The sequence below is a fragment of the Cyprinus carpio genome, chromosome B17, assembly GCF_018340385.1.
Source record: "Cyprinus carpio isolate SPL01 chromosome B17, ASM1834038v1, whole genome shotgun sequence".
In the NCBI taxonomy this organism is placed as follows: domain Eukaryota; kingdom Metazoa; phylum Chordata; class Actinopteri; order Cypriniformes; family Cyprinidae; genus Cyprinus; species Cyprinus carpio.
In genome coordinates, this window is record NC_056613.1 from 22,337,359 (window position 1) to 22,350,135 (window position 12,777).

At 37.5% G+C, this 12,777-nt stretch overlaps 1 protein-coding gene across 1 annotated transcript in view; it reads right to left on the minus strand.

The window, feature by feature from the left end:
- The window catches only part of scaf8 (SR-related CTD-associated factor 8), a 53,164-nt gene that overhangs the window by 13,065 nt on the left and 27,322 nt on the right, over positions 1-12,777 (minus strand). Inside the window, exons 3-11 of the mRNA XM_042742846.1 lie at positions 9,059-9,103; positions 8,497-8,658; positions 8,235-8,391; positions 3,069-3,196; positions 2,804-2,980; positions 2,644-2,723; positions 2,428-2,548; positions 2,197-2,328; positions 857-966 (exon numbers count right to left, since the gene is read on the minus strand). Coding sequence (XP_042598780.1) covers positions 857-966; positions 2,197-2,328; positions 2,428-2,548; positions 2,644-2,723; positions 2,804-2,980; positions 3,069-3,196; positions 8,235-8,391; positions 8,497-8,658; positions 9,059-9,103 — 1,112 coding nt within the window. The remainder of the gene's footprint in view (positions 1-856; positions 967-2,196; positions 2,329-2,427; positions 2,549-2,643; positions 2,724-2,803; positions 2,981-3,068; positions 3,197-8,234; positions 8,392-8,496; positions 8,659-9,058; positions 9,104-12,777) is intronic.

Below are 12,777 nucleotides of genomic sequence, written 5' to 3' on the forward strand. Positions count from 1 at the left end.
TTTTATTGTGAATCCTCCTGAATTCAGCAGTACTTATTAATTTCATGTTAAAATAGTGCCCTCATGTGGTTTTGTTTGGGAGCTGCAGACAAAAATGCGTGGTTTGACGCAATATAGCGTAACACACCAGTTGCTACGGGGAATGCGTGCTGTTGGTACGTAAATTCATGCTCTGTCTCATTTTGGCAATATTTGTGTGATTATAGCGCAAAATGACTAGCGATTTCAAGTATTTTGTGATTTGGTTTTGCTAATGTTTAAACCATTTAATCCGAGTAACATATATTTGATTAGTTATGGGCTTTTGTGAACTTCCGTCTGATAGTGCTCTCGTTAGCAAGGCCACGAGGTTGTTAATTTAATTTTATATTTTATTTAGATGTGTAATGTCTGCAGCGAAACACCACTGAGAGGATGTTTTATTTCACTTTTCAGGTATGTTTTTATATATATTTTTGTGTTTATGATTGCTTTTGCTTTTATTATTGCATCATGTTTCATACGAAATGTGGTCGTGTGTTGCGGTTCTATTATTGGTTATATACTATTGTTGTGTAACACACGAGTTGCTACGGGGAATGCGTGCTGTTGATGTGTAATGTCTGCAGCGAAACACCACTGAGAGGATGTTTTATTTCACTTTTCAGTAAACACGGATCAACAAAAATGATGTGTCCTTGCATTTATTGTGGAATTGAGCCCACTGACTCCTGTTCATCTGGGTGCATGAAGGACGTGTGAACGAAATGGTTAAATCACAACGCAGAATACGAGAGAGAGACCAGATCCAGTCACAAAAGCAACGAGAACCGTCACAGTTTAATAAATGATATAGAACAAGAGCAGTTTAACAGACATAGACAAAAATCTTTTACGAATCCTTGGACGTGTTCTGCTGGTTTTCTTCTCCTCAGCCTCAAAGAGCTCCTCATCTACAGTATCCTGTCCCTCATCAATATCCATGTCCTGCAAAATACACAAGTGAACCTGATGTTTCCACTATCCACTCGTCACTCAGCTTTAGTGCTGTCAAACGATTAATCGCTTCCAAAATAAAAGTTTTTGTATACATAATGTGTGTATACTGTGTATATTTATTATGTATATATAAATAAACACACATACAGTATTCTATAGCTGCGTTTCCACCGTGGTCTAAAGTACCATGAAGATTAAGCAAATAGTCTGGTGACGTAGGTCTGCGCACGTTTCTCAATACAAAGTACGCTAATTTCGTACTTGCATCCTCCGTAGTTCAGACTTTGCGAGATTGACTCGGTAGTGTGAAGTCCCGTGGAGAGGAAGACAAAAGTCAAAAGGTATTTCTGCAAACAGCAGCGTACTTGATAACATCAGTCAGCTCGCCTTGGCTAATGCAATTTTCCTCACTATACATTTACAATAAGACGAAATATGATATCAAACACCACTGCCTCTTTTCATTTTCATTTAAACATATTAATAGCCGCAGAAATTAAGTTCAGGGAAATGTGAATATAACCTACATTACAATGAAACTAAATATTATATCAAACAGTATTGCCTCTTTTTATTTTCATTTAAACATATTAATAGATTCATTGAATAAAGACCAAAGATTACCTGTTAGATTTACCCAAAACAAATTATATTATATGTTTAACCACTAAAGAGATATCAGAGCCAGCAGCAAATTTCAGAAGGATTAGCCGAGTTCAGACTGCTCTCATCGGTAAACATGAGCACTGAGCTCCCACTGATTGCTTGGAGCTGATCGTCGAAATCAGCAAAACACATTTTAAAATAAGCGCTCTTTATAAATAAACCGCAGATTTGAGTTTTAAACAACTACATTCTTGCCTGAAATACTTTTAAAACTACATTTCATGACACAACAACAGTAATATTTTGAAAATTATCAGAATAAATGGTGGTTGAAATCACAATGCTGCATGAACTCAACCAATCAGCATGTTTAGCGCCAAGTCCCGCCCCCGAAAGTTCCACGAGCAGGGACTTTCTGATTTTACTCAGAACTTTATTTAGATCCTGGTTCCTGTGGTGGAAACACACAGAGTACCAGCACAAAGTCCCTAGTTCCTGGGTGAAGTTCAAGCGGTGGAAACGCGGCTAATTTTAAACATATTCAACTATTGCCAATACATTACTTCTACTATAGGCTTATCCTCCCAACTAAAGTTTGATCTCTGATCATACCTGTTGCTGGTTATCAATGGAGTCATCCATTTTTGCTTCTTGCTCTGGGAGCTGTGGTGGGGCGCTGCTCTGGCCAGGAGGGGCTGAAGTTTCAGGACCAAAGAGGGCATCCTGGCTCTCCATGGTCATAGACTGTCAAAAATAACAAGGCACATTAATAAACATCAAGGTACGAGAATGACATAAGGGCTCTAACACATTATGCAAAGAAAGAATCACAGTTTTATGTACCTTCTGTTGATGCTGCTGGTGCTCCATTAGCTGCTTCTGAAACTGCTCGAGGTTCTGCTGCTGAAGATGCTCGGCCAGCTGATGAAATATTGAGTTATTGATGGACTCTGGCACCACAGGTCTGAAAGAGACAGTAAGAACATGTCTTTGAAAAAATAACATAAAAGGGAACAGCTTTTCTTCAAAGTAGCAGACCAAAAAAAAAAAACCACATACAACTGAGATGATGAAGCATCTTTCTTAGAATCCTCGCTGTGTTCCGACTCGTTCCCAAAATCAAACTGACCCAACAGCTTCTACAACACAACAGAGTAATAATGTGTTAATGCAAGAGTTAAACTATTTTAGCCAGCAGTGTTCCTAAAAGCTCCCTCACCTTGTTAAAGGAGGAAACTCTCTGTTCCAGCGGGTTGAGCGTGTTGGCTGCTGCGGCTGCAGTGAGCTGTGCAGTCAGGGCCTGCAGCTGCACCACCAAACCTGCATCCAGCGCCTGCAGCAGAGAGGGCTGAGGTTTCTGCTGCTGCATCTGCAGGCTCTGAACCAGCTGCTGCAACTAGAAACACACACACACACACACACACACCAGTCAGAAATACAGCTGTGCAGTGAACACAGTGTTTTCAGTAACGGAGGAATCTAACCTGCTGGCCCTGGGGACTCTGTAAGATCTGGGCGACCGCAGCCACTGTGTCTGTGTTGGAGATCTGAGACGCCCAGTCTGGGAGACTCTGCACTATATTGGCTGGGGTGGCAGGAGTTGCTGGAGTTCCTTTAGTGCGCAGCAGAAAATATACAGATTTAAGAATGTTTTAGAGTTAAAGGAGCAGAAATGGATATGACAGACTTTTAAACATTCTGTCATAATCAATTCTTGCCTCAAGGTGTCAGCATGAACTAGATGCTGCTAAAAGTTCAATCAGAATTTTGAGCACTAGGGAAAACTTGTGTGATTAGGGGTTTATGTGATTAAGGGGTTGACATATACTGAAAAAGGGGTATACTGTATAGACACGAAAAAAAGTGTACATCAGAGCATCAACCAGACTATCCTGCCCTTCAGTCGAGATGAATGTGAAAAGGTCTATTAATTATGAAACCGTATAGAACATTTAAAACCACTCAAACTGCCATAGCTTTGGATTTCTAACAGTAATATTAGGTTACTATAGCAACATTTTAGTTAATGAGTTTGACACATTTGACATTAACCTAGGTTAAATTGAACTTCCCGCACCATAAGATGTGCCTGTGGGTATGCTAAAGGCATGATGAGACTTTTTTTTTTTTTTTTTTTTTTTTTTTTTAGAAGACTAGATATTTGGTCATAGTTATTTGATTACACTCAAAAAATGTGTTTGTTCAATAAACTTAAAGGAAAACTTTTCCACGGAATTAGTAAATCAGTACTAATCAGTTTTTGCTCTTTGAGTGAAGCAATAAACATCATGGCCGTCATGTAGCAGAAACTCTTCTAAATCTCCAATATTACTGAACATTAAACACTAACAATTAGGGCTGCAGCTAATGATTATTTTTGTTGTTACAGTTCCTGTGGCTCAGTGGTAGAGCATTGCATTAGCAGCGCAAAAGGTTGTGGGTTCAATTCCCAGGGATCACACATACTGTTAAAAAATGTGTAGCCTGAATGCATTGTAAGTCGCTTTGGATAAAAGCATCTGCTAAATGCATAAATGTAAAAAAATGTAAATGTATTGTCGACTAATCAATTGTTTATTTTTTCCCCGTTTATTCAACTAATCATTTGATTATTTTTTGATTAATCTATTTTCTGATCAGTTGATGAATTCTTTAGTAAACTATCAATAAATAACAGTAACTTCTGCTATTAATCTTTTAATATTTTATTCAAACGTTTTCTCATAATTAATACTTTACAAAAAATAAATAACAACAAAGAAAGAAAATAACAAATAAAGAAAAATAATAAGAAAAGAGAAAAGAAATAATAAATTAATAAAAAAAGAAAAAGAAATTAACAAATAAAAAATAACAAGAGCGAGAAAAAATAAATAAATAAATAAATAAAAATTAAAGAAAGAAAGAAAAAGAAAGCAAGGAAGCAAGATAGAAAGAGAAAAAGAATTACAGGGCAGTAATACAATACAATCACAGTTACTGTTTGGGACTGACAGCAGTTGCTTACAGGTGAGAGACTTAAAATGTTTTATTTATTCAGCTGATCTGACAGCTGAAGTCAGAACCGCATTCAGGACACTAGAGCGACAGAATAAAAAATGCCGTCATAACACCGGGAAGTTTTATCACAGTTGACAATCCATTTTTAGAATGAAGCCCAGTCGAGGCTTGTCCAATCCATCACACAAGTTAAACAACTAACAATGACTTTAAATGCTTTGTTAGCGAGTGCAGAGAGCGCGTTTGGTGCGTGCGTCTCAGATCTCGCGCTGGCGGCACTGACGGCAGCTCCAGTGGATCTTTAAATGAACGCGAATCATTTCACCTTCTCTGTCTCTGTGGGTGAATTAAACCCGTCATGATTATATAGGCGACTCGATGTCCCATGCTTGAATGCGGTTGTGAACCTGACAATGTAAAGGCGTCAGTTCTAGGTGTTGATTGTTTATGGGAGTGGACGATTATCGGCGCCGATATTAAGCATTTTTATTGTTATCGGCATCGGCCATTTTCAAAACCGATTTGCCGATAAAACCATTTTATTTTGAAATGCGCGATCTGGCACTGATCCAGACACCTCAGTCAGAGCGCACCGCTCTGTGGCCTAGACTAAGCCCCGCCTATCGTCCGTCTGATTTTGTTGGGAGTCACGAGCCTGGCCAATCAATACGGCTGGCACGGCTGGAAAATGTTCCGCTCTCACACCGAAAGCACAGGAGCTGCTTCAGTGATCATCATCACACATCAATAAGTTATCTCTCGAAGGTAAGAATGCAGTAAACGTTCCTGAAGTTGCAATAAATCACTACACTGAAGTTGCAAAACACCTAAATATAATCGATTTATGATGACAAGCCCCGTTCAGTTATTATACCGTGAATTCCCGGTCAATGTCCGTCATTGCAGTGATATGCTTTAACGGATCATCACATCAGTGCTGAGATAGTGAAACTAAAACCTACTTCTCTCACCATTCGGCCAATTTAACGTTGTATTGTGAATAGATTATCAACACGAATGAATTCACTCACGTCTGCTGCGTTTTTTTTTTTTGTGTTGTTCACATAGCTTCACTGAACAGCGTCCGTTCCGTTAGGGCTCTTAGTCAAATAAATTGCGCATATTTGGAGAAATGTTGCTTTATTCTAACATGATTGCAAAATAATTTATCATACAGATTCAGAATTACCATTATGCAATTTTGAAGAGCTGAAAGGGCATCAAGCACGAGCTCTGACGCCCTGACGCGACGCGAGCTCCCTATTCCTGATTTAGTTATCTCCGCGGGGCCCCGCTCTCTCTCATTTCACTTATAACCAGGGTGCGGTTTGCCGGGGGGGATGGGGGGATTTCCCCCTTCTGGTCTATGCATCCCTGCCTCTGCTGAATAACATTTAACATCATGCAAACCCGCTCTGACGTCCAGATCTGAATCAAATGATTCGCGATACGCGATCCGATTGAAGCGCATCGAAACAGTGAATCATTTTGCGACGCAATGGTTTAACTGATTCGGAGTTTCAAAAAGCTCCGTTGTGTTCTTTGCTCGCTTTTTCGATGTAATTTGTTGTTTGAATAACCGTGGACATTAAATCATTACAATGAACAGGCCTAACGTAGGCTTACAATGTTTTTATTAAACTGAGATCACACTAAATACAATTTCCGTCGTATTAAAAACATTTCATAAAATTTTTCAAAAGCATCCCCCCTTTGTTTATTTCACAAAAAATCGCACCCTGCTAATAACCCTATGCTAATAAGGTAAATTGTCAATAATGTCACATTGCACGTTTCTGGATGACGCTGTCCTGTATACTTCCTAGTTTGTATCGCCGTGATAAACAGTCAAACAAACATTTTACACATTAAAAAAAAAAAAAAACACTATTACAATATGGGTTGTGTGTGATTTTAATGCAATTCTGGGTTGCAAATAAAATGCTAAATATAACACACACACACACACACACACATACATATATATATATATATATATAGAGAGAGAGAGAGAGAGAGAGAGAGAGAGAGATTACATTTATTTTCCATTATTTGTTCATTTGTTGCTGTTTAAATTTGCTTTAAGGTTTACTTTGTTTATAGGATGCTGCTGATGGATGCCAGTTTTTACTTAGTTTCCAGAATGCTGCTGATGGATGCTCCCAGCACTTTTTATGTTTGTTGTTATTATTAATATTAATGTTGTTATTATGAACAGTTCTCAGAATTAAAGATGTGTTAAAATAATTTAAAGAGAGTCTTTGTCAGAGGCCTTTTTATTCTTAATTTTGACATTAATTTTCATTTTTACACAAGACACATATCGGTTTAAAATATCGGTTATCGGTCTCCTTGATCTGTAATAATCGGTATCGGCATCGGCCCTGAAAAATGCATATCGGTCGATCCCTAGTATTCTTGATTTCGTTTGTGTGTATGTAAATGTATAGGTATATATACATACATATACATATATATATCTATATATACACACACATATATACGCGGTTCTGACGGTCGTATAATAATAAAATGCTCTATGAATGCAACTCTAAGAAGTGATGTTGTCATACTATCCTTTACCCTTCTGTTCTAGAATCTTGTTTTGTGTTAAACATGGCAGAAAAACAGTTTCAAGTAGGGATAACTGCAGGATGGTTGTGGCTAGAAGGGATACAGCTAAAACCGGAAGCTAACAATAAATTAAATATTCTACCTGCAGGCTCGCGGAATGGGTGCGGCTAAAGGTGCGACACGTCGACACATTCCATGCTAATCTACGTATTTTCATAATAGGGGTGTCCATGATATTCAAAGCAACAATTATCGATATTGTGTTAATTTAGTGTGTGACGATATACCGGTATTAGCGATAACCGCAATATTTAAAATGAACAGTTCTCTTATGATAACACCACATGTAAATACTCCATCGCCAGTACCTGGTTAAGCTCCCAGGTGGCAGTATTGTGCCTTAACGCTGACACCTGTCACTCAAGAAGACAACGCAGCACTCGCAGCTTCTCCGAGGAGAGCCACGTTCAGCAGAGTAAGTTGCCATTATTTTACTAGTCATAGAATGGGAAACAACGCATAGAAATAAAACAATGCATCCTTGTGGCGCGGATGATACAGAAGAGCATACACAGCATACAGTGATATGGAGAGACACAGAGGAGACCGTTGACAAAGGAATTATTAAATAAAGTCGTTATTTTCGTTTTCTTCGCTTACAAAAAGTGTTCCCGTCGCTTCATATAACCCAGATTGCACGTCTGATGGCAGATGGAGTATTCTGATGACGACTTTCATACCTTTTTATGGACCTTGACACTGTTATTTACTTGGCAGTCTATGGGACAGTCTCAAGCCTCCAGGTTTTCATCCAAAATATCTTAAATTGTGTTCAGAAGACTAACAGAGCTTTTACAGGTTTGGAACGACATGGGGGTAAGTGATTAATGACAACATTTTCATTTTGGGCTGGAGTATCCCTTTAATGAAATCCCATGCAAAGAATGCTGGGAACTACAGACCCACTGCCCAGTTAGTTATGTCACCATAAATGATTAATGTTATAAAGAATGCAAAACATGTTGCCATGACAGTGTATTGTTTCACTAAAGATGCATTATGAGTGAATAACTTACCAGGAGTAGTGCTGTTGACGGGTACGGCACTGCTGGCAGAGACGGGCGTAGCGCTGGGAGGTGGGAGCCCTGCTGCCATATCCAGTAGAGGCTGGATGATGTCACTCTTGAAGACATTGTTTTTCTGCCATAGATTTAGTACTCGGACAATCTTACTCTGCAACCCATCATTGAATATGGAAAATAAGCAAATGGAAAAAAAAAAAAGCGTCTAGACAAGACCTTTACCATTTGTTTACAGGGGCATGAGAAACAAACACACCTTGTCATCAGCTGGGCAGCGGTAGAGGTTTTGAAACGTGGTAATGATGTTCTTACTAAAGCGTGGAGCGAAAACATCTTTCTCTTGCCCAAACTGGTGACGAGACTGCCGTACAATGGAGTCGACGACATACAGACCGGGGACTTTGTATTCAGGCTTGCACTACACATACAAAAAAGAGAAAAGTAGTGAATGATTAAAAAGTGTGTGGGTTCTGGGCTTCAAACCACCACATAATACATGATTTTTGAAAGTAAACATGACAGCCAGTGATATTCCATGCATTATCCATCAGGTTTGGATCCTCACAGAAAGGCTAAACCACACTGAGCTCTGGGTTTGGCTGTGCAAAAGACATTTAAAATATCTCATTAAATAGCTACTAAAAGTCTTTGGTGGACAAATTAACCTTTTAATAAGATACTTTAATGTCTTAAATGTTACTGACTTTATTCTACATGAAGCACTTCACATATGAAAATAAAAATATAGCTTGGAAACACTCAAACTTGCTCAAATATCTATTAGTTTATTTGACATTTGCAAGATAATAAAAACTGACCTTTTGAATGAATTTCTCCACACTTTGGACGACATGTTTGTAGAACTGAAAAAGATTAAAAATAAAAAACTCAATCTTTAATATGAAGATTAAGAGGTACACATTAACAGCATGAACTGAAGATGAGCATTCACCTTCATCTAGGGAACTGACCACATCAACTAAAAGAACCAGAGCTGGACATGATGTGACAGACCATTAAAATATATCAGTTTCAGTTTCTCAGTGACTTATGTCACATTTATTCAAAACAAATGTCCACTGCTTCCTTTCCTCACCATTGCATTTGGGTTAGTTGACAAACATAATTGGACTCTTTTTTTTTCCAATTTATGCAGTATGCTCAAGGAAAAACACTTCCTTAAATGCTTTGACATCTTAAGCATTTGTACATATCTAGTTCTTTGGCATGATTATTTTTTTAAAAGAATGCTCCTTGCAGCCTCATAAATATGAGCTCAATTAAAAAAAAATACAATGTGATACATGCTATACAAAAGATGTTTTAGATGGATTTTAGCATAACAGGCCATTTCAAAATATTCAAGATATTGTTTTAAACATACAAGGTCTCTGACATTCTGCATACATTTACAATATTTACAAAAATATGAAGCCAAAAATGAATGCCCTTGGCCAAAATGTTAATAAATAATCAATTACATTTATTTAATAATCAACACTGAAATAAAAACTGAGTTGTACAAACGTTTAAATTAGTTTTTTGTCAGCTTTTTAATAACAACTGTTATTAAACCACTCAACTGGTTGATGAAATATAAACATTTAAACAGTGGCTGTAATAAAAACTTGTTTTACTAACAGATTAAAACATACATTAATGAAGACCATAGGTTAAGTAAAAATAAAAAGTATATCTTCAGTGTTTCCCCAGCCATTATAGTCCCACTTTAAGGTCAAGTTATTTTATTTAATTCCATTTTCTATATAGCGCCAGATCACAACAGAAGTAATTTAAGGTTACTTTTCTATAGAACAATTCTATACCTTGTTATTTTATTGAACTAAATAGCTTTATTTTATTTATCTTATTTACATGAAGACATGTTTCTGTCTCTACATGGTCCACACACACACACACACGTGGGCATACTCCCACCAGTGGACAAAGCGTGTGTCGGAAAATGTCACATCAACCACCTGAAAAGCAGACAAAAATATCTGTTTTAAAGCTGCACACTTTGTGGATAACTGAACATTTCTTTTTATGACAATGTAGAGTTCAAATAATTGTTGAATTGTTATATTGACTGCTGTCCCCCCCAAAGCTGTGAAACTAGGGGAAACACTGATCTTTGTGCGTATATTTATCAGAATGCTCCTGTTTAAAGTAATTTTTTTTTTGCTAGTAACTAACCAGTTTGAAAGTGTCCAAAATAACCACATTAAAGTGTTTGCTTGCTTTGACTTTGTTTCATACTAACAGTAACAAAGCTTAATATTGTGATTAGTAATAGACTGGAAAGATCTTGAGATTTCATCATCCATATTGGTATCGATTGAAAACAAGAACTGATATTGTTAATCCAGCACTAGAATACACACAGCTAACATGTTCAACTTTTAGAAATTCACATGACTTTCCATTTTACATAAAGCATCCTTTATATGTCCTAACAGACTTTGCTGAACAAGCACTATAGAATGTATGTGCGAAGTGCATCACTAAAATGAAGCTCAATAATTCAGATTAAAAATTTAACGTTAAATGTAGGTTACAGGATTAAGGACTACAGTAAAATAAGATTTAGCATGGTTATTGTGCTGCGTTTCCTTGATTGTATACTGCATTTCTGAATAAATTAAATGTAAATTGTCAACATTTTACACTACACGTATGAAACATTAAAGGGGTCATATGATGCGATTTAAATTTTTTCCTTTCTCTTTGGACTCTTACAAGCTCTTGGTGCATAAAGAAGATCTGTAATGTTGCAAAGACTCAATTCTCAAATCCAAAGAGATATTCTTTATAAGAGTTAAGACTCATCCACGCCCTCATAAAATGCCTTGTTTAAACACACCCCCACGTCTACGTCACTGTGTGGGAAGATTTGCATAACACCACCTAAATGTTCATGCAGAGCAAGAAGGCGGAACTTTTATTCTCACTGTTGCCGCCGCCGACATGTTGTTGAGACGCTGTGTCTTTCATTGTGAGAGCGAAACTACTGTGACCTTATAAAAGAGGACGAAATACACTGTCATGCCTAGAGCTGATCCGTGCTGGTCGCTAAGAAAATACACAAAGCACTGGATAGCTGGCCGATCAGCGTACACCTTGCTTTTCAGAACACTGAGCTTTGCAAAAATTGACGCGTTTCAGAAAGGCGGGGCATAAAGGAGCAACAATAATGTACATTGTGGAAAATATTATTTTTATTGAAACTTAAACCGCATAAACACATTGCATTACAACAAATACAGAACATAATGTTCTTTTTAGCAATGTCATATGACCCCTATAAAAAAGCTGATACATTGTTTCAGCAATACCAGTCCACAATCCATTCTTCTTCTCATCTTGCATGCAAGCTTGTCTGTACAGTGACCAAAGATGCATACAGCCAAAAGTGCTGATAATAAGACTGCAGCTGTACAGTAAATGACAACTATAAGATACTCTATGCATGCATGCCTGAGAAATGCATTCTGAAACTTGACTTTTGACTTGATTCAAAGAACACCCACAAATATGGTTTCAGACTCTTTTGCCAATTAACATTACACATAGAAAATAAAGTATGCGATGGGGGGGTCAAGTTAAACTTAGGAGTTGTCAAGTTAAACTTAGGGCTGACATTGTTAACACGTGCAATTGATTTTACAACCCTTAACGCATTGGAAAAAAATTTATTTTATTATCAGCAAAATTACTGAAGCACAATTTCTATTCTAACTCTTTAACCTTATTACTGTTGCCGCCCCCCCAATATTTCATTTTAAGCTGCTAAATCATGGGAAAGTTTTCAGTCCAATGATCCAGTAAACGAATGTATTCAAACAATCCATCCAAAACAGCGCTAATATAAAGGAAACAAGGCTGACTGCAGAGAGAACTGAGACTCGTGTAGTGTTTTCAGTGAATTATTCATTCCAGTGTGTTTACCTTTTAAACAGGAGCTCTGTCATATTCTGTGATCGTCTCTGAAGAGCGCAAGCTCTCAGACGTCGCACTCTGTGAAGTACAGACTGAACGGATTGTCAACATCCCACCGCTGTTTGGCCAGATGAGATGCAATCTATGGTTTCTCGACTTGATAACCAGTCTTGCTAGTAAAGTTTTGACGGATGAAGACTGCAATTAAAGTAAAGACGATTGCGGTGGCATACAGGAGTCGTACAGTAAGCACGCGTGAGTCCGTTATAATAATGCGTGTATGAGTGCTCTTGACACATTGATCGCACATCATATTTATGCACAGGCATAGTTATTTCCATACATTTCTGTTGTTTCCACACACATTCACAATGTTTTGATTTGTCATGTTTATGTTGCTGTGTGTAGTTACACGGAATGGATCTGTGTATTCTAATCGATATATGCAGTCAGCAGGCGGTTGGTTTAGTTTTTTTTTTGGCATCTCCATATGGTCCTGTTCGGTATCGCAACTTGACTTCTCTAAAATTAAAAAAAAACCTCTTTGCTGTTGCACTGTACACATACTATAAAATTTCGGGGTTTTTTTTCCCTCATA